We start from the raw sequence: 22,776 nt of genomic DNA on the forward strand, positions 1-22,776 counted from the left end.
TTACCACTTAGATGTGGTAACCGAAGTAGGGGAACACTTAATTTGCTCCCCAAATTAGATAGGATAAAGGTTTCGGAGATTCATATCTAAGCTAGGTTTTTTTTATAGCAATTTTAGGGTTATTGGGCCGATCTTGGCAGGCTTAATTTCAAATGTAGCATGTATGTTGGACATTAAGTGAGATGGGCATGTAGAGTGTAGCGCTTCTCTGATGAGCTTCCTAACTTCTTTCGGATCACTTGGAACTATATCAATATTAAGAAAATCGATGTATGATGTCATCCATTCCAGGTCGTGCCCCACGACTACAAGTACCTCCGAGTTGACGTCCATTTTTGAGATTGATGGCTCTTAAAGCATCTCCTGTATCAGGCTTCTGTAGCTGTTCCCGGATTTAGTGCTTGGCAACTTTGATAGGGCATCTGCTCTATTATTGTCATTCCAAGATATGTGTTAGACTTTCACCTCCTGAAATTTAAATAGCAGTTTGATGGTTATCTCAAGATATTTTTTCATGGAAGAATTCTTACGAAATGGAGTTAAATCCTACTTTAATCTCATACAGTGACGAATTTAAAAATTTTAATAGTAGAGACACAATATATAAAATAATAATAACTTTTTTATTTAAGTATTTTATTAATTTTTATACTTTACTAATTTTTTAGTTAAATTCCTATAGTATAAAAGTTTATAATTAAATCATTATATTAGATAAAAAGAATTTTAATTAGATCCTTGTAGTTGTCATATTTTAGAAAATATACACTAATTCTAAAATATTTTGTTTCTAAAATATTTATAATTTATCCTACATTATATTAAATATAAAAATAAATGTTAAAAAAATTAAAAAGATCTAATTGTAGATTTTTATTTAATACAGTAACCTAATATAATTACAAATTTTTAAATTATAAGGATTTGAATAAAAATTTGATAAAATTATAAAAATTAATAGAATAATTAAACTTAATATTTATCATTATATTTACTATTATAAAATATGATTAATTTTTAAATTATCTAACTAACAAATTAAAACACTAAAATCAGTAATTTAAATAGTAACATATACTTTAGAATTCAGTTATTCTAAATTTTATATTTAAAAAAATTAAATAATTTTTTTATTATCAATACAATCAAATATCTCTTTATATATATATATATATATATATATATATATTACTAAATAATTATTTAAAAATTTATCTCTCTTACGATTATGAAATTGACTCTTTATAATATTTATAACTTAGAAATTAAAGTTCTTTCAACTGATGTAATTGCTACAATAAAATTAAAGCTAACTTTAAAAAAAAAAAGAAACAGTCATGAATAAATAATATTCTTTTAAGTCTCAAACAATTTTTAATAAAGAACACCAATTTCATTTAAGTTTGAGAATTAATCATAAAAATATATATCTAAAATGAAATTTTCAAGTTGAATATCAAGTATTAAAAATTGAGTGAAAAAAAAGTTTAGTAAGCCAAATTTATTAATTTAATGGGGCTGAATAATTATTATTGTTATATACTACTCAAGAAATTTTTAAATTGTAGTGAGGGTATTTGCCTCACACCCTAATACATAAATTTGTCCCGATTTTTTTAGTTTGGCAAGTTGTATCGATTTAGCCTTTGAGATCCCAATTGTTAGAGTTTGCCTAGAGTTGCGTTTGTTTCTGATAACAGAATAGGACAAGACACTAAGAACATGACAGGACAAGACACTCATGGGTAGAGATACAAAATTTCGTGTTCTTGTATTCTATTTGGTGATAAACTAGAACAAATTATGAAAATCTAATTTATTCTCATTTTTTTCATTCAAAAAATTTGAGATGAAAAATATAATAATAAAAAATATAATTATGAAAAATTAACAAGAATAATAAAAAAAAATGAAAAATAAGTTGTACTCCTTGTTAGTGTCTCAGTGTCCTTCCTATCATGATGGACACAAAATATATTAATTCAGTGTCTCTGGACACATTGTCTCTGTTTATATTTCCTCTGTCAAACATAATTTTGTGTCTCTATGTCCTTGTCTCATTATCGTCTCTGTCTCTGTAAACAAACGCAACCTAAATTCACCCATGTTAGTTTCTCGTATATTTCTCTTCACCAAAATTCAACACCGTTAACGATGTGGCCTAACTCTCGCCAAGTTGGACATAGCCAAACCACGTCCTTTGGGATCTTCCCCACACTAAAACATTATATCCCTCTCTTTTTATCACTTTTTTTTGGTATTCTTTTGATCACTTTATCTTCTCCTACTCCACTGAACTTCCATCACAAAAAAAAAATCTCTTCCATGAGTCAAATGCAGTAAAGATTGTCGAAAAATTGAGTGTTTGTGGTGACGTTTTGTTTATCACGAAGTGTTTATAGGCAAGCGTGGAGGCTGAGAATAGGCGAAATGGTTCTTTGTTTACTCATCGAAATTAATGACGAAAAAAATATTTTTTTTTTGGGATTTTTTTCGCAATGTATATACGTTCTTGGATGATCCTTTTTTGTTTTGTTCACTTTGATTCTGATTTTTTTTTTTAACCTGAGTCTCTATTAGGGTATGGTTTGGTTCTTCTAATGATGCGTGCAAGAATTTTTATTTGGACTCTGTTTTTATTCTTAATCAATGAGATATTTTCTGGGAAATTTATGTGTGGCCTAATGATGGGTAAACATTATTCTTTTTGCATTGTCTATTTAGGGTTCTGTTTTTTTTTTTTTTTTGTGAATATGCTACGAATTGTGTGTGAATGTCTCTGGATTAATTAATATGTTATACTAATGGTACCTATAAACTTTCAATGATGCATATAGAGGTATTGATGGACATAATATTCCATCATGAAAAAGTTTTTTAGAAAGATGAGAATGGAGCTGAGGGGTTTGCTGCAAGAATGTGCAAGGTCAACGACACACAGATTTTTCTGACATGAATAAGATAAAGAAGCTCAATGAAAATGCATGGAATTACCTCAACTAATGGTTTAGGAAGTCTTGGACAAAGTCAACCTTCCGCTATAATGCAAAACTAGACAACATTTGTAACAATGCATGCCAAGACTTTAATGTAAGAATCAAAAAAACATGGGCCAAGTCGATCATCATTCTTCTAAAAGAAGTCAGAATGTTTGTTATGAGATCCATAGCAAAAAATAAATTTAAGCATGCCAACCACACAGGGAGACTACCACCTGTAATTCAGAGTAGGTTGGATGAGATTAGAACAGAATCAAAGAATTGGCTATCAATCTGGACTGGAGATGATGTTTATAAGAAGTTTGAGGTCCATGAATACCTAACAAATATAGTGATTGACTTGGCAAAGAGCTATGTACCTGCCAAATCTAGATGCTAACAGATTATCTTTTTAATACAATGTTCACTATTATTAATTCATAAATAGCATTTTGTTTATAATAGCTTAGTTTAGTTTATTAACTAAACTCTCAATCTGTAGGGATACCATGTCATCATGTTTGTCCTACTCTGGCAATGGTCAATAAGAAGCCAGATGATTTTTCTTTTATACATCATATATAGCTTTCATTATCACACTAAATTCTATCTAAGCCTTCAAAAACATCATAGCAGCCACTGATATTACAAACACAGCAAAAAGTAACAATTGAATGTATAATTTTTGAGTTCTCAATTCAGCTTCGGACAAAATTTAGCCTAACTTGGTCAACTTTTTCTGTAGAATTCATACTTTCACTTTCATCTACCACTTTTTATCCATTGTCAGTCCATACAAAAATTCACACCACATCTTTTCAAGCCTGCAACGATGCACAACTGAGAGGAAGAACAATGAGAAGAAGTAGAAGTAAAAAAAAGTTGAGGAAGAAGAAGATTGAAAAGAACGTTTTGTGGTTTAGGTTATAAAAAGAAAAAAATGACCAAATTAGTGCTATACTTTTAATCTATCTCAGATAGCTGTTGACATGTCCCACGTGACAAGTGTTAGGCCACGTTATTAACGACGTTAGGTTCTGGTGGTGAAAAATACACGAGAAACTAATGTGGTACACTTTTTTAAAATTGAATGACGAAATTATAGCAATTGATATCCTAGAACTAAATCGGTACATAAGACGAAATTATAACAATTGATATCTTAGAACTAAATCGATACATCTTGTCAATTTTAAGGACCAAAGTGGGGCTTAACTCGCCGAAATGGGAAGCCAAGCAAATTACACAGCTCATAACTCTCTAAAGCTAGATTGGTTTACAAACCTTTAAAAAATAACTTCTATTTTATAAATCTTGTAAGGAAATGTAAAGTAGAAAACGACGGTTAAAAAATATAAAAACAAAAACAAAAAGTATTATCTCAAACTCAACAAAGAACACACTATTTTTTTTATTTTCTTTTGTGTGGTGGTTTTTTTTTTTTAATTTAGATCTTCTAAATTTTAAATTTTCACTTTAGAAGATAAAGTATGAACTCTTATCATTGAATCTTTTTTTTTCTCATATTTTCTCTTTGTCTCACTTATGAAATAAATGGTGAGAGATTACATTTTACTTTCTAAAGTAAAATTTAAAATTTAAAGAATCCAAATTTTTTTGTGGGATAAAAAATTTGTCCATTATTGTTAACCTCCCTTATTGTAACTTTCTTCTTATTTTTCATAAGAACTTTATATATTTAAAATACAATTTAACTAAAATATTAAATGTCTTTAAACATTAAAAGTACTCTCAGTAATTTAACTAAAAATTTAAAATTACATGTTTTTCACAAAAAAATTAATTAATAACTTAATATATTTTTTATTATTTTAAAAACACATTTTTAAGACTTTTAACTAAATCTTTTAAAAATACCGTCAGAAAAATGTGACATTTTTAGCAAAATCCAATGAGGGAGGAGGGGGTCACGTCTGTTGCTACTTACTCGATACAGTAGTAACTGAGCAATGGGCTGGTAAATCATTTTCAACTCAACTCAACCCAATTCAAGATATGCTAAACTGATCCATCAAGGCATCAGACTTGACATAAAATTTTGAACTCAATAAATCGGTCCAATTTAATCTTAATTTATACTTGATTCTAACTCAAAAATAGTATATTTATGTCAAACAAAACCATCTTTCTTCAAAAGGGGAGTCAACAATAGAAGAGGCTCTTACTTTAAATGGCCAAAAAAATAAACATTAAATTTCGCATAAGCCCATACGCAGGTCGAAAAGCACGTACACACTTTTGTAGATGGAAAATAACAATCAACAGACACATTATGGACAGCTTATAAATCATGCCGATAACAAGCAAGTTTTAGATTTGGGTATTTGTAGTTGCATCATGCAAAATCTAAAGAGACCTATAATGTACAAATCACCCTCAAACGCCCAAAATGCAGCAAATGAAGAAATAAACCTCATCAAACACACCTACTATAAAGTCCCTATATAAATTTAACAATGTCAAATTTCATGATACATAAATCTCACAAATAAGTTTCAAGTTCTTCTATGTTCAACTCTGAAAACCAGTCGTTCCACAAATCACCTCCTCCATTCTGCTTGAATTACCTTTCCTGCAAGATGCCCAAGCTAGTTAAAGGTATCATATTATAAGACAATGGCCAAAACAAAACATAACCAATTGAAATAAAAGGACCTGTACTGTCTTGGAATCTGCAATATACAATAAGCTAGATGGCAGAAAACTCTTAACATATTTTTGCATCGAATGATTTGGTCAATTCCATGACAATTCAGTTAATAGAGTCATTTTAGAATTACCATATAGTAAGAACTATAACATACCATTGCCGTCTCTAGAAGGTACAGGTTTGTTGCTTCCTTTGCCACCTGATTGGACTGGTCTCTGTGTCCTAGGTGACTGTGAGCTAATTTTGGTGTTAGTTGAAGATGGCAGAGAATGTCTCCGAGCAACATTGTTTCTCTCACTTCCATCGTGTCCTAATCGTGGGATCCTTGAGCCCTCAACTTTGCCTTGGCAGATTCAGTTGCTGCCATGTAACTTGGTAAAGTTGGACTGTTCTGTAAACCATTCTCAGCACGCTCTTGCTTCACTACATTTGAGGCCTTTCTGTTCGGCTTCTGGTTTTCAGTTCCCACAGGATCTTCCTTGTGACTCAAATCTCCATTTGTTATGTGAGAATTTTCAACCTTGCAACTAGTCTCTGGTAAATCTTTTGGCTCTGTTTTCACTTCATCTTCAGCAATGTTTTCATCTTTACTTATAATCTCGGTCAAAGGCTTTGGTTGCACAACCACTTGATAATGGCTTGGCATATCAGACACCTCCTTACTAATATAATTTGTAGCAGGTTCTGTATCGGGCACATTAGAAATGGTTAAAGTTGGTTCTTTGTTATTATTCTCATCAGAACTAGTTACCCCTTGTTCCGAAACACCATGCACTGGGGTAAATGCCCCCTTTTCCAAATGTTGCTTTGGGGCCTCGGGTTCTACTTCTGGGACAACAGCATTCTCAACAACTGGGTTGTGAACCTTTCTCAAGTTACGCTTTACCTTTTCAAGCTCACTTTGTGGGTTTTCCTGCAGAGTATCTGAGGGCTGGCTTGAAATTTTCCTCAAGCTTCGTTTTGGCTTCTCAAGTTCAGGATTTGCTTGCACTGGGGCAGGGTCAAAACTTGCAGCAGGAACCTTCCGGGTGGTACGTCTTGACTTGCTCAATGGAGCTTCTCCCACTGAAATAGTACCCTGCTTTCTCTGATGCTTAGTGTCTCGAATTTTCTTTGGTTGGGGGACTGGTTTCCAAAAGTTAGTTGCTGACCAGCGCTCCAACCAGCTTAGAACTGAATTTGGATCTCCAGGAACATATTGCAAATGCAGGGCCATTATAGTAGTTGATGAAGCAAGACGCTGAAACAACATACCAACGTTTTAACATGCTCAACATAACAGACATATCAAAAAGAAAATTGCAAGAGCTTAGAGTTACACGATGCAGCAACAGAAGACCCCTTTTTCAAATTTGAGATGAAGAAATATTGTTAATAAGAGATGGTACAAATAGAAACACATCACTTTAAGATAGGCAATCATATTTATCTTATGAATTCCTACAGCTCCTACGTGATTACATCACGGGTAATCAGTGCCTTTTACCCATCCAATCAGTACCGCGAAATGCTTTCCTTAAACAAATTAGTAGATAATAAGTAGCTCCCATTCAATTAGAGGTGAGGACCTGCAGTCTGGTGTCAATAATTAATATTACAGAACCAAATACAATTATAGGCCATTCATCCTACAGTTGAATTCTAGTTTCAATCAAACTCTTGCCATGTTTACAATAAAAGATACATGCTACAATACAGTGTATCCACGATAAGTAAGCAAACTTTGAATAAAAAAAATTTATCATACATGGTACAATGTAAGTTACCTTTCGGATGAAAGCATTGGCTGACAGATTTGTAATTTTTGCAGGTACAGCAATTGGCTTGACAGGTTTGCCATCCTAATGCACAAGTAGTTGAGAAGGAAATTGTTAGCAGTTAAATAAAATAGTATACTTGCAATCTTCCCCTTCTATCTCTACAGATTTAATACATAGAAACTTGAAGCTACCTAACAAATTTCACATATCCTTTGATAAATTAAATAAATAGAGTTCGTCCACTCATTAATATTTGATCTTTAGGTAAGCGGGTTACAAAAGTTAGGTTGTTGAAGACAAACCCTAATAATGTATATGATAAACCAACTTCTAATTAAGAAAGAAAATGTAGCCTTTATTCTTGAATTAGTAAATAGTTCAAAATAATCCAATGTATATGCCCAGTGAGTCCTCAATTTGGACGTTCAGCAGCCAAAAATTTCATATTTTAATGGAACCATTTAACTCTACTTTGACCAAGTGTTAACAAACCAAATCTCGGTTCCCTTGCAAAGTGCCGTCCTCCTCAGAGGATTTAACACATGATAACAGTTTGAATATCTCACTCATCAATCATACAATTGCACACTTTACACCACAGGGAAAAAAAAATCAGAAGAGCACCAATAGAAATATAAAAGATATGATAAGAATTTAGTTCTTGAACATTACCGGAGACTTCAATAGATTGCACTTCTCTTGAATTTCAAACCCAACAAGAGACTGTCTGACTCTTCTGCCACGAACAAGTGCTTGTAACTTGACAATGCCATACATACAGCATAATGTAGCCACAGCTTGTCTCCTAACAAGGTGCCCACGAATAAGTGCTTGCAACCTTATTATGCCTTTTAGGGCCCTAAATGCCCTTCGTGCCTTCATGAAAGATGTTTCCGTTAGAAGACATAATATCAACTATGAAATACAACAATTTACAAGAACTCACACAATCAAACCCTGATCCATGACAACTCTTTCAAGTACATGTTTTTCAATTATTGGAGACAAGCAGCAAAAAACTTAAGACAGCAACAAATATTTTTATGAAATATGGAATTCTGCCACGAGTGTCACAACAATGGGAACCAGGGAGCATTGGACTCCATGAAAGATACAGTTAAGAATTATTGAGATATGAAGAAAGTAATTATAACTTTTATTTTACAGACCATAAACGTAAGAGTGACATTAAATTGACAACTAAACCTGACTGTGTTTCAGATCAATTGTTATACAATTAGATTCCAAATGAAAGGGAGGACGAAGACATTAACAAGTTCTATGGATTCTAACAGTAACTAAATGAGTCACTTACCAAGTAACCCCTGAAAGCAGCCTGTGCCTTTGTTGCTGCTTCCTCCAGCTTTATCTTCTCTGGATCAGGTGGTGAATCTTGGAGAACAGATCCCACTGTGTTTATTTCTTGATTTTCATTTAAAACAGTTTCTGACTCATTATTCTCCAGCACCAGCTCTTCCTCATTTTTGGCAACGGTATTGGGGGTTGGATCTAAAGCCAAATCAGTTTCTGATACCTTGGAAGTCACCACTCCTTCCTTTTGATTAACAAGCTTCTGAATGAAATTATAGGAATCTAAATCAGGAGTCTCATTACAAAGGAGAAAGCTAATAGCAAAATAGATCACTTTTCTTGAGAAAATTAAGCGAAACAATGATACTTTTCAAAAAATACGCCGTAGCCATGATTCCTAGTTTCCATTCCTATGCATAATCCTAACATAAAATATAGACGAGGTGCTATATTAACTATTGTTTTAAGTTTTAACTATCATACTATTACCTCTCTTCCTTTTGAAATATTTGATTTCGATGACTTCTTCCCAAACAATACAGTTTTGATCCATTTTCCTGGTGACTTCCGCATTGTAAGACCAGGGCCTGTAAAGAGGCAAAAAAAGTGAACCTGGACTTTAAATTGATCCTCCTGATTATAACTTCACATAATCATATTAAAACTCAAACAAATTAAGCAACACAGAAAAAAAAAAAGGACACTCGTCCAGAAGAAATCAAGAAAGATGCCAGCTTAACAAGATCACCAAATTCAGTGACTTTAGTTAGTTCACTTAAAAAGTGCAGTCAACTGATAGTCCCTTTAGGTGGCGAAGCATATATAGGAACTGGGAGGGTAAAAATCCAAAATGTAAAAAAACCCTGCAAAATGTTATACTTCAAGAAGTAGAGCTCATTAAATTCATAAGATTAATAAATGCCTTATGAGAAATATCAAATAGACAAATTTTATAAAGGAACACTATTTGCACGATTGCATCCATTTATCAAAGTATATCTGATGATGGCATCTCATTTAATTTAAAAATAATGCTAAGAAGGTAACTTCTATACTAGAAGGTAACTTCTGGCTTAAGTGATACTCATCCTCTTGGTAATAAATAAATAGTCTTTAATAAATGACATAACAAAGGAAAATAATGAATAATCAAAACACAAGAGAATAATTATTTTTGCTAATCCTACAAATCTCAACAACGTAAGACGATAATCACCTCAAAAGCAAAAGAAGACTTAGGCTACTAATAAGAGTTAAAAAAGAGTAAAGGCTTTGAGACCATGTACACAAGGAAATAATGGCGCAATCAGCTAAAAACACCAAAAAGAGACAATATCATGTACAATTAGTAACAACTAACAAGCATCTTTTTATCCTATGCAATAATACATCATCACCGCAAAGCAAAAAAGAAAACGCATCGTTTTTTTATTTTTCAAGTTTCGACATGATGCACCGTCACACATTAACTCTTCTAGTAATAACCTTCACCGAAAACACCTCTACCACAAATTTAAAAAAAAAAAAGAAAAAAAATGCCATCACCGACAGTCATAGCATAATGGAAATGAAATGATGAAACTATCAAACAAGTTTGCAAGTCAAATTCAGGTTCAATCTCCCAACCTCCCCCGGCAACTTGACGGAATTTCCAAGCAGCAAATCATAAAAATAAAATAAAAATAAAAATAGATAATTCAACGAGGAATGCAACAACAACAGAGATTGGAGAATGTAAAATATGAAAGGTGACAGACATCCAAAGAAATCGGTAGCTCAAAACAAAGTTGAAAATTCACAAAGAAAGCATATTGGAACAAACAAGATCTGAAGAAAGCAAGAGCTAACATATATAGAACACTGCTTAATCCATTCACAAACCAGTGTGTGAAGTTGGAGCTGGCCAGAAAAAAAGAGTGAGGTTAGATCTGAGTGTTTTACCTGACCAATGTGGAACCTCTTCACTTCAAATCTACCATCCCTGTCAACCACACACACAACCAACCAACCTATCAGATTACAAATATAAAAATTACTCAATTATTTTCTTCTCAAATTTTTTATGTATGAGCAAAATATTTAACATACACTGACGACTGGGGAGAGAGAGAAAGAGAGAGAGTGAGGGAGAGAGGTTGATCCTAAAGCTGCATCAATTTTGTGGTTGCTTTGTTTGGTTGTTCTGTGAAGTGTGCTAGCTGGAAGACTGAAAAAAATTTGTAAAAAAAAAAAAAAAAATCTGAAGATAAAAAAGATTGGATAATTTGTGGGGAGGAGTATGTGTGTTTCACGCTCACGCGACAATCTTGCTCCTTACCGTTCGATGTGATGACTTGATTGGGGTTCTGGAACGTTGATGTGAGATCCACGGTTTGATGGAAGGGTGAGTAGGAAAGCTATTGGTAGATTCGATGGCACGTGAAAAGAGAGGGAGTGGGTATGATTTTAAAATTTGGGGGTGGTTTGTTTTTGGTAGTCGAGGGTGCAGTTACTTCAAAAGCAAGTGTTCCTTCCGGCTCCTTTAAAATCTTTATTCCAAAGCATTGCGAAATGACTGCATCACCGTCGGGACTTAATCTGGATAGCACGCGCGGCGGCACGTTTCCAGTGTTGAGAAATGTGAGCCGTTGATTCGGGAGGAGGATCAAGGAGGCAAACACTGGGCGCGTGGCGTTTGGTGTAGTGGTTTGCGTGGTGCCTGCAATGGGAGCCACGCTGGCACGAGGGTCTCTCCTACCGCTCTCCCTCGTTATTGCGTCAGGACAAAGACAAACGCAGAGGATGTAAATATGTGTAATCAAGTGGTGCCATTCTATTGTAGTGTGTAGTGTGTACTGTTTATACTTTATAGCTTTCCTACTCTCCAGTCCCCACTTAACTTTGCTAAAATAGATTTGCTCAATTTTTTTTTAATTAAGAGAATAAAATATAATCTTTAATTTTTTAATATTTTTTTATTTCACTTATAAAATATATAATAAAAATCATATTTTATTATTTTAAGTGAAATAAAAAATTGAAAGGATCCATTCGCCTACTTGCTATTATTATTACTACATATTTACAACTTATTTATTTAACTACCTTTACCTACATATAACTGTCATTAACATGTTCATGTTCATTCAATACATTGATGTATCATGTCTATTTTGTATTTTCATATTCAGCTAGAACCTAGAAGTCAATTCATAAGGTATTTCCAATTATTAATTAAATAAGTTGAAATTACAAATTAAGATTTAGTTAAGAAATTAAATGTATTATACTATAAGTTACTTCCTCCTTTTTAAAATAATTATCTTTTTTTAAGTATATTAAAAAATTAAGTTATTTGAACCATTTTTTATGTAAATATTTTTATTTTTTAATGGGCCTAAAAGTTAAAATGATAAGAATTCTTTCGAAAAGGAAGAAATAATATTGGAATGATCTTGTATATTTAAGTATTTAACCCCCCCCCCCCCCCCCCCCTTTTCCCCGGCCCCTTCTTTTCTTTTAGTTTATAGTTTTGGGTCCACAATGTAATGTTGTGGACTTGTGGTAGTTGACAGTTCAGATCAATCATAAGAGTGAGCCTGGAATCCAATCCGGCTATCCGTTAGGGGGAAGGACCGAAGAAGTATGGGCCAAGTGACACTATTGCATTATCTCTCTCTGTAAAATTGTAAAGCAATTTTTTACCAAGGAAAGGGGCCCTAAAACGGAACGGAACACGAAATTATAAGAAATAACGGCTCACTTCAGTTTGAAATTTGAAATGCCAACAGCAAAGGAGCCTCATGATGCCGGGCCCAACGGGGTCCCCCTCCCTCCATCTCCGGCTCCCCAGTCCCCACTAATAATCTTGACTTTGCTTTTCAAAATAAAAAATAAAAAAATATAAAGAAAAGAAAGAAAATATTAAATACAAGGTACAAGATTTTATAGGATAAAAAATTAATTTACACTAAAAAATAATAATATAAGAATTGATTTAGTTTATTGTCCAATTGTCCAATAAACACAATGACACAACCATGACCCAACTGACAAAAGAGCTTCCACGTCAGCATCAAGGATGCCCCCGTTTTCTTTAGCAGTTTGCCGTTCGCTGAGGGTGGTGTTTCCGTTTGGGCAAATTTTGAGTTTTGGTTTCTCCCGCCTCGGAAGGACACTTGTCAACACCACAGACCACACAGCCTTATAAAACCCACTTCGAACGCGCTTCGTCGTATTTTATTCATCCAAAAAACCAAACTCAAACACGAAGACTCGTAGCAGAGCAGTTACAACCTCTCAATCTCATACAAAATAACCGTTTGGCTTTGTCAGTGGTGCTCCGAATTCAATTCGATTCCATGGAAGAACCAATCAAGGAACAACCCTCTGGTGGTGTTTCTGGTACAATTGAATTGAATTTTGCTTCTAATATGCATGCATAGATAGTGTGTAATTACAATAACTGTATGTGCTTCTTGTTCAGCGGGGAACTCTGGTTCTCTGAGGCCAAAGCTTCAGCGATACGCACTGCGTTCCTCTATCAAATCCAAGGAACAGAAGCAGCCAGATGCACTCGATCGCTCCAACTCTTCTGAATCTAACACTAAGAGGTACTTTCTTTCATTTTTTGAATTTACTTAGTTATGTCTTTGTTAGGTTTCACCTTTGGAACTATGGGATTCGAGTGTTTAAAATGAAGCGAAGTGTTTGAAACAAAGATTGTACGGATCTAACTTCTTATATTAAGAACTTGTGGAACTTTGTTGTGCGAAATTACTGAAGCATTTGCTAGGATAATAAAATATATTAATATAATAGTAATAATCTATCTGGACCATGTTTGTACTTCGGGACAAAAAAAAGTGTACTAACTCATGATCAGTTATATTTAATCTTTAAATTTATTATGATTATCAAATCTCTGTGTACTAACTCCAACATTAAGTATGTTATTATATTAATTGCTTGGTTATTTGTATTGCCAATTCCGTCTTTTTTAAAATTTTGAGGAATTTTTTCCTTATACTTATCGTATAGACATATCACATGCACATTGTCCTCATGTAAATTATATTTAAGTAACAAGTACATGTCTTATTTTGAATTGTGATAATGTAAATGTATCTATTGTATAGTATACGTATGTATATGGATATGTATATGACTATATATGTATTTTAAAGAGAGATCTTATTTCATCTTCAGAGGGAGAATCACTCCCAATGTGAGTAAAAGTGTTGGTGTTCTGGATTTCTCTGGGAAGGAAAAGTCCAGTAGTGCCAAACCGCCACGAAGGCAGTCTATTCCTGCGAAATCAGTGTCAACTCCGGGCCCAAAGGTGGTTGGCAGCGTCACCCCAATATCGGAGACGAGAACAAAGACTCAGAGCAGAAGCCAGACACCCTCTTCTGACATCTCCAAAACATCAAGCAGAATCAAATTCAATCTTCTGACCTCGGCTTCATATTGGTTAAATCAGATCAAGCTCTCTGAAAATGCTGCCAAGCACTCACTCTCCTTTGGATTCTTCAAACTGGCCTTGGAGGCAGGATGTGAAGTAAGCAATGCTCAGAACACACATCAATTCTTTTCACAGCATGTTTGAATTCTCCCTATTTATTTTTTACCTGACAAAATAGAGATCTAGTTATATACACTAGATGGTCATAGAGTAGTTGACTTGAGTTTACGGAACATGTCTCTTTCATTTGTTTTTAGCCTTTCCAGCGGATTCAAGATGAGCTGAAATCCTATGTGCAACGAAATCAACTTGCTGATCTTGGAGCAGAAGTGAAGGAATTGTTTGGAAGCTATAACATTGCAGAAAATCTAGAGCAATTGCAATTGCAATCACAATCACAGGTCTCCGAGTCTGTGCCAGATGGACCCAGATCATCTGATGATGAAGTGATGGCCACTAGAAAACTGAAACCGAAGTGCTTGGACACTGATTCTGCTCACCTCACTCCTGTTACTGCAACAGAATCAACCAAGAAGGAAACTAATCAAAAGGGCACTTCAGGATCCCGGTTGAGAGAGAGTCTCAGAATGTACTCTGCAAATTCAAAGTCTGCTAACATCGGAAACCGTAGATCAGTTCAGAAATCAGAGAAACAAAGTAAGAACCAAGGTAAAATAGAGAAGGGTGATGTGAAGAAAGATGGAAAGAAATCTGATGCTGAAGAAGGTAAGATTGCAATAATATCTATTTTATACCAATAATTCCGGTTAGTTACTTGTAACACTTATTTTTATCCCTTGAGCATTCCATGTTTATCACTTATTTTTATGTTTGATTTTCATAGTTCCTTCAGCTACGGAAGATAATATACTTGGAAACAAAGAAAACATGGTAAGCAGGTGGCTGTATAAAGTGCTCTTATAAAGTTTCAGTGGGAAAAAGTATGGCTCTGATATGTTGCTCTTCTTTCATAGGATGTTGGGGCCAATGAAGGGGTCAGTTTGACAGAAGAAGTCGTGTAACACAGCTTCTGCTGAACTTTGTCATTCACAAACTTGAAGTCTGTCTGCAGTGTTCTCTTCTAGAGGTTGCTTTTAGTAGGAAGTGCAGATGAAATGGATTTCTGGTGTTTCAATGGTTGCATATTTCTTCTCATTTTGATGTTGGCATACTTTGTGCTTGTCTCCTATATAATATAGTTCTCAAACCAAGCTGTGTAGTAATAGTGATTTCATTATATTTTGTTAAGGCAAATAGATTTCATGAAATATTTGTTTTATATGCGTGACCAACTAAGTAAATATCTCTTTCACTTTCATTATTAAATATGGGTTTTAATTGAGCTTTCTTTTTTTTTTTTTTTTGGCGACTTTTCAGTACGAGATATTGCTTTTTTATTATTTTCGGTAATTTGCTTTATAGCATATTTAAATTAGCTTCTTACATGAGATGAATTTTCTTAAATTTTTTATCCAAAAGTTTGAGCATGTGTGTTTTTTGTAGTACTAAAACGCTAGAAAAATATGAATAGCAAAAATGTAGAAATATGTTATTACATTAAATGAGTTTAGCTAATATTCTAACAACGTAAATTGCATGAAGATCAGATTAAAGTATATCTTTTAATTAGAAAAATATGAATAGCAAATATCTTTTAAAGTATATTTTTTATCTTCAAAATTTAAATTTTTTCCTAAAAGTTTTTAATTTGCTTTAAGTATAATAACCCTGCAAGTAAATTTTTAAAAAAGATTGTTGATTACCTATATTTTTTCATATAACAATTATACATATGACAACTATATCTAATTTATTTATGTTAAAAATTATATCTAATTTACTTATGTTAAAGATTGTTCTTATAAAAATATTATTGAACTAGTCTTAAACTTTTTGAAATTAGTAGCCAAGGATATCTAATTTAAATTGAAAACTTCCGATATAAAATTAAAACAAAATAAATCTTAAAAATATTTTTAAAATATACTTTATCAAAAAATAAGAGTATTTAGTTTTTAGGAACAGATATAATTAAAGATCGTCAGATAAGGGGTAATTCAGAATTCAGTTAACAACTATCTAATTATATATTACTTGAAAACAAGAAAATGAATATTCGGTAAAGCATCATGATATTACTTGAGTGCACTTACATGTAACGTCTTTCGATAATTAGTTCCTAAATCTTAACCATCCCCCTTGGCATGACTGACCACCTCTTATCAAGAGTAGTAATTTCTCATTATCAGAATGGAAGGTTGAAACTTGAGAAGGCGAACATAATATAAATCCTTATTATCATAAGTCATAACCATTTCAGAAACTACAACTTACACATTTTCTTGCCAACAATCAAATGCAAATTGACACAGTATTTTTTATATTACAATAACTGACATGCACAATGCAAAAACTACAATCAATTAAAGATGGAGCTAGCATTCAAAACAGCAAGGAATAAGACTTGGAATTTGTAAAGTTTGCACAATGGGTCTTGTAGATAGCAATGCAACCTAATTCATGCCATTGGAGAATCACAGGAGTAGGATGGGCTTAGTCGGCTGTCCAGCTCTGCTCCACTATTTCCCTCACTCTTCGATTGTACTCACGCTTGTTCTCACTAAACATCCGAGCTGCTTCAGAGTTTGCAGGCGAGTTTGGGTTGGGATCACAAAGCAATGACTGGATAGAAGTGAGTATAGCGGCTACATCATATATAGGACTCCACTGGTTTTGCAATATATCCAAACAAATACTCCCATCTGCATAAATATTTGGATGAAACATTCGAGATACAAATCGTACAGTTGGTGGCTTGTTTGGATAATCCTCCGTAAATTGGAGTGTCAATTTAAACGTGCCTGAATAGCTCAAAATATATAGACAGGCAGTTAAATATATCTAACTGATATGATGATATCAAGCAAAAGAAAATTTGACATCCAAATCCACAATTCAGATGAAAAGGCAACCAAACTATGATTGCACAATACTTTTTTAAAAAATAATATCAAACTAGAGTGCAACAAGGCTACATAGGCTAGGGATTTAAAAGTTTAACTAAAGACTAGTATCTGGATGCCAGTGGTAAAAAGATTTTCAATTTTAAGATAAACATAGACATTCATCAAAAGCATCTCAAAATATAGTAGAATCAAGACTCAGGATGGTGAAAGGACCATGGCACTCTTTGCAACATAAATCTACAAAGTAAGCACACCTTATATTATAGAATCATTAAAATTGTATCTAAAACACAAAATGACAAAATAACCTATATGAAACATGTATCAAACTTGTTTTGACATACGAGCTGTGGTACAAAGAATGACTCACCTCCATCCCATGGAGTATCATCTGGACTGCAATCCAAAGCAGACAAGAAAGCAGAAATTGCTTATCCATCCATACTTAAACAAAGTGAAATAAATAAAATAGTGACTACATTATACAAGTAAACACAATAATGGATCCTCAATCCAGCGTCAACTGAACTCACCCAAATATTACAGCATTCCATAACATAATATTGTTGTCCTGAGGGGCACCACTGATTCCTGCAGGAGGATCCTGTTGCAACCTCTTAAAATCTCTCATCAGCCTCTTCCTCGCAGGAGTCGACATTTCTACCACCTAGGAAAAACAACATCCACAAATCAGGGGAAGATAAATGCTTGAATTCAATTTTCAACCCAAAGAAAGCTTCATTTCAACAAAAACAATATATTACAGAATTGAATATATTGTTTATACCTTAAGAAAATCACAATTTATGTCAATTAAAAAAAGGACCATAACAGATGGACAATTAAGGAGTTTAAAACACATTCTGAAACCTAAAACTTTCAACCTAAGCTATAATATTCACATCTTTAATCCGGCAAATTTTTCATGATTCTTGACAGGGCAACAACTTCACAACAAACGTAGAATCATAAATTTCCAAGAATAATCGCATACATAAAACTTTATTAGCAATAACAGAACACAAAACCCCCAAAATCAACAAAAACAGTGCAAATTCCAAAAGGAACCAACAACCAAAAAAAATAATAAAATCATGAATTTAGACACAGATCCATCGTCTGCCACACTCGTCATCATAGTTTATAACAGAAACAACACGCAAACTGGAACAACCGGAACAATTAAAAAAGAAATTGATTTTTAAATTAAATTGCAGGAAAAAGAACGAAATCGGAAAAGAAAAGGTAAAAGAATATGAATTGGCTCACCGGAAAGGAAGTAGAAAGGATTGAGAAAAAGTGGAAACGAGAGAAACGGGAGCTTTATGGCAGCGGCGATTGATCTAAAGGAGTGGCGGCCAAGGGCAGAGAGAAAGAAAGAGGAGCTATTCTTATTCTTATTCTTTTCTCGTTTTCATTCATTTGTGCTCGTTTATTGGTTTTGGGGTCAAATCATCATCCTATTCCTCCACTCGCTTTAATTTTTCAATTTACTATTTTTTTAATTTATTATTTTTCTTTTTGAATATCGTATTTGTTCTTATTTCTCAATATTATTATGTGTAGAAGAAGAGGGATGAATTATTAAATTAATCATTTATATAAATTAAATATTAAAATATATAAAATAATATGTATAAATATAAGTAGAGATTTACATATAATTATTTTTACGTAAAGTTAATAACAAAAAATTATTAAATAATTTGATTAAATTATAATTTAATTGTTTTTAATTATTAATTTTATAAGAAGACAAAATATATGTAAGTCTCTACTATAAATATAAACGCAAATTACATAATAATAATAATAATAATAATAATAATATTTTTTTTTTTTTGGGAGAAGGTGAGAGAATGTTTGTCTTGTAGTGGGATGAACTTGGGTAAAAGAATTTGTATTTTGCAAGGGAAGAAGTAGAATGGTTAAAAAGATAGGGTTTAAAATTTGCTAGTTGTCATCTAAAATTCTTAATATTTTGACCCTTTAACTTACGGAGAGGGTGGGATACTCAGAAAAGAGAAAAACCCATACATGAGCAGTTGAGTACAAGCATCTGCAGATAAGTGTAGGTGTAGAAGAATAAAATGGAAGAGTAGTGTAGTTAAAATTAAAGGTGGAGATGCAGGGGATCGAACCCTGTACCTCCCGCATGCAAAGCGGGCGCCCATTTGAGCTACATCCCCTTTATATTCTCACTAACATAATAATAAAACATATTGAATAATAATATAACATGGTCTATAGTGGCTGAGTTTTAGATCACAACGCGTTTACAGCGAGAAACTGATGCGCGTGTGTAGCACTACTTAAACTTCATTCACACTTTTCACCGTTTTCAATTCACGAGAAGAATATGATTCCTTGCTATCGATATATTAACATCAGCAGAGTGACATTTCATAGTTGCATGCAAAAAAAAGGTTAGGAAACCATAATCGTACGATGCAGAAAACAAAAAAAAAAACCTGAAATTTATCTCACTGTTCTCATTGAAGGATTCTTTTTATTTTGTCTTCTTTAATAACTATAACTAACTTAACTAAATATACTTATGGATCAGAATTGCAAGAAATTAAACCAACACATTTGAACAAGAAGGAATAGAAACTGGAAAAACATGTGGTAAAAGCACTGTACAAGATAAACAAGAACAAAGAAAATTGCAAAAGAAGAATGAAAATTTACTCTTTCTAATGTCTACTTTTTTACAGTCTAATAGTTAATCTAAGCAATTTTCATCCTGAAATCTTAATCCTTAAAGTTTAGAGTCACGGCTAGGCTCAAAAAGGTGCAAAGCACCTAAAGAAGTTGTGTTCAAGAATCAAGAAGAGCTAAATTAAGAGAATTAATAATATTATTTGGATTCTAATTCCAAGAGAAGCCAATACTTTTGAGTTTCAAAAGAATGTGAGATATCAAAACTGTTCAAAAGTAAAGAGCTATTAGTCCCGTTCATCATTTGGAACTGAGCTTCATTGAAAAACTTTAAGACTTATTGTATCTCTCTCTTCCTTTTAGTCCTACTTGTTTTTGGTTGCTTGAGAACAAGTAACAGTTTAAGTTTGGTGTTCTTATGAGCGGATATTTTATACGCTTTTTAATGTCATTTTCTTAGTGTTTTTAGTATATTTTGTTGAGTTTTATTATGTTTTAGTAGGTTTTTATGCAAAATTCACTTTTTGGATGTTACTTTGAGCTTTTATGTTTTTCTTATGATTTTAGGTGAATTTGGAAAGTTTTGGCAAAAGTCTGATTCAGAGACAAGGAAAGCGTAGCAGATGCTGTCAAAATCTGACCTCCGTGCATTCTAACAAGCATTTTCTGAAGGTATAGAGGTCCAAATGATGCGTTCTCAATGGCGTTGGAAAGCTAACTTCCAGAACTTTTCAAAAATATATAATGGTCTATACTTTTCTTCAGATTGGACTGCCCAAATTGGGCGTTGAATGCCCAAACTACCCCCTTTCTATGGCGTTCAATGCCCCAAAGGGACTCAAGCCAGTGTTGAACGCCCAAATCCAGTGTTCAATGCCCCAAGAGGAGGAAGGAAGCAGCATGGACACTCCCTAGTGGGCGTCCAACGCCCACTCCTTCAAGTTAGAAGCCAAGCTCAGCCCAAACACTTACCAAGTGAACCTAGAAGTGGATTTTCGCATCAGTCAACTTAGTTTACTTTATTTTTGTAATTTTTAATTATTAGATTAGTATAAATAAGGGAAGATCATCCTTGTTTAGGGCTTCTTCGATCTCTCGTTTACCACTTTCGAACATTTCATATTATTCTGTACAGTATGAGCAACTAAACATCCTAGATTTAGGTTAGGAGCTCTGCTGATTCCTATGAATTAATACAATTACTTTTCTATTCCAATGAATGTGTGATTCTATTCTATGATGCATTGTCGTTCTTCATCCTTATGAATCTCGATTCTACATGAGTTCTTTACGAGTCCTAACCCGGATAATATTGAGCTATAGCTTGAGGATGCATCACGGGTTCCAACAGAATTATCTGGATTAATCGGGGTATGTGACATATAACTTTGTTAGTCAGGGACAATTGAGGTTCCTGTGACTCTAAGGGCTAGAACCATAAGAACAGCAGTCTCTGATCCGGAAGATCCGACCTTGTCTGTGGCGTTTTGAGAAGGATCAACAAAGAGATTGACTTGTGCACGCTTCACCCTCTCCCAGATTGATCTAGTTCATTCGGATGTTTGGTCTGGACCTGAGGAGATTAATGACCACGACCCATGGCTTAATCACTTACAGCCTTGCCATTGAAGGAATCATTCATTGTTGAAGTAGAGAGTATGACGTGTTAATTCAGAAGAAGAAGCACCTTTGAAGCCTTAACTACTGCTAATTACTGTCTTTATCCTATCTATTTATCGCTTTTGTTATTTTTTTTTATGCGCCTACAACAATCAAATCTTCTTTCTATTCGCCTGACTAAGATCTGCAGGATAACCATAGCTTGTTCAATCCGGCAATCCTCGTGGGATTCAACCCTCACTCACCTGAGGTATTACTTGGACGACCCGGTGCACTTGCCGGTTCAGTTGTGCGAGTTTAAACTTCGTGCACCAGCATTCTTCTCTTAGCTTCGTCTTTTCTCTTCTTTCGCATCATCATCATCATCATCATCATCATCTTTTGTGTTGTTTTTCTTTTGTTTTTATATCTCTTTCTGTTTTTAAAAAGAATAAGAACAAAAACGAAATAAAAATACATAACAAAAAAGAAGAAATAAGAACAATAAAAAAGAAAAAGAAAGAAGAGTAAGACAAATAAGTAAAAAAAAAATCTTTGTTAAGAAACTACTGTATCAAGTCCATAAATAGCTTCCGCCCCAAGAACGGAGGACTGTGTCAGTTGTAAGAGGTGTGAATCCGCTTATCCTACAGATTTTTTTAAGTGTTCGAGTTTATTTGTGGCATGAAACAACTCGAAGCATAGGTCTAGCTTATTGAGACCGCCCCCTTTCTTTTTTTCAAAAAACAAACACTACGAGAATACATTTTTTACTGGCAAAAATCTGTGTTCAAAATAAAAAGAAATTTCGGTTAAAAAATTTCTATATCACGATTAAAAAATTTTGATATCAAAGTTAAGAAATTCATGTGTCACAGTTAAGAAATTTTAGTACTATTTTTCTGTTTTATTTTTTCTCAAACAACTCTTTCTCCCCCCTCTTCCTTATTTTCATAGTTTTTCTTTTTTTACACTCATAATTCTTTTTGTTTCATCTATTTAAGAAAAATAAAAAAATCAAAACAAAAAAAGAAAGAATTAAATGAAAGAATTAAATAATTTTTTTGTTTATCTTTTTGACAACAAACACAAAAAATTTTGAAAAAAATGTAACTTTATAAATAAAAATACAAGAAATTATGCATAAAAAAAAGAAGAAAGAGAAAAAAAAACTGCAACATCAAATTCAGAATTTTGAGAAATTTCAATATCAAAATTAAGAAATTTATGTGTCATAATTAATAAATTTTGATACAATTTTTTACGTAAAAAAATGTGTAATTCATGTATATAAATGTGAGCAATTTTTATTGAATTTAGACTAACTTAATTGAATTTAATTGGTAAAAATACTTAGATATATATAGCAAAAATATTTTAATTAGCT

At 33.1% G+C, this 22,776-nt stretch overlaps 3 protein-coding genes across 4 annotated transcripts; 1 reads left to right on the forward strand and 2 right to left on the reverse strand.

Moving 5' to 3' along the window:
• Positions 1-5,257: 5,257 nt before the first annotated feature.
• On the reverse strand, positions 5,258-10,623 carry LOC130937756 (protein IQ-DOMAIN 31). The gene is given in 8 exon segments (XM_057867103.1): positions 5,258-5,571; positions 5,804-5,971; positions 5,974-6,889; positions 7,416-7,490; positions 8,082-8,285; positions 8,725-8,982; positions 9,210-9,307; positions 10,602-10,623. Coding segments are annotated over 7 exon segments (1,737 nt in total). The 5' UTR covers positions 9,294-9,307; positions 10,602-10,623; the 3' UTR covers positions 5,258-5,539.
• Positions 10,624-12,883: 2,260 nt separating this feature from the next.
• On the forward strand, positions 12,884-15,487 carry LOC130951140 (uncharacterized). Of its 2 annotated transcripts, none has more exons than XM_057879872.1 (6): positions 12,884-13,091; positions 13,186-13,312; positions 13,908-14,259; positions 14,421-14,889; positions 15,008-15,054; positions 15,138-15,487. In XM_057879872.1, the coding sequence occupies exons 1-6, from the start codon at positions 13,061-13,063 to the stop codon at positions 15,183-15,185; spliced, it is 1,074 nt and encodes a 357-aa protein (XP_057735855.1). In that variant the 5' UTR covers positions 12,884-13,060; the 3' UTR covers positions 15,186-15,487. The 2 variants fall into 2 exon arrangements, with proteins under 2 accessions (XP_057735855.1, XP_057735787.1); XM_057879804.1 differs by having other exon boundaries at positions 12,886-13,103; positions 15,138-15,486.
• Positions 15,488-16,443: 956 nt separating this feature from the next.
• LOC130937772 (ubiquitin-conjugating enzyme E2 2) lies at positions 16,444-18,630 on the reverse strand. The gene is made up of 4 exons (XM_057867104.1): positions 18,399-18,630; positions 17,663-17,796; positions 17,500-17,525; positions 16,444-17,024 (listed from the first exon to the last, which is right to left on the reverse strand). The coding sequence occupies exons 2-4, from the start codon at positions 17,785-17,787 to the stop codon at positions 16,717-16,719; spliced, it is 459 nt and encodes a 152-aa protein (XP_057723087.1). The 5' UTR covers positions 17,788-17,796; positions 18,399-18,630; the 3' UTR covers positions 16,444-16,716.
• Between the last annotated feature and the right edge of the window lie 4,146 nt (positions 18,631-22,776).

This window comes from Arachis stenosperma, chromosome 1, assembly GCF_014773155.1.
Source record: "Arachis stenosperma cultivar V10309 chromosome 1, arast.V10309.gnm1.PFL2, whole genome shotgun sequence".
NCBI lineage: Eukaryota > Viridiplantae > Streptophyta > Magnoliopsida > Fabales > Fabaceae > Arachis > Arachis stenosperma.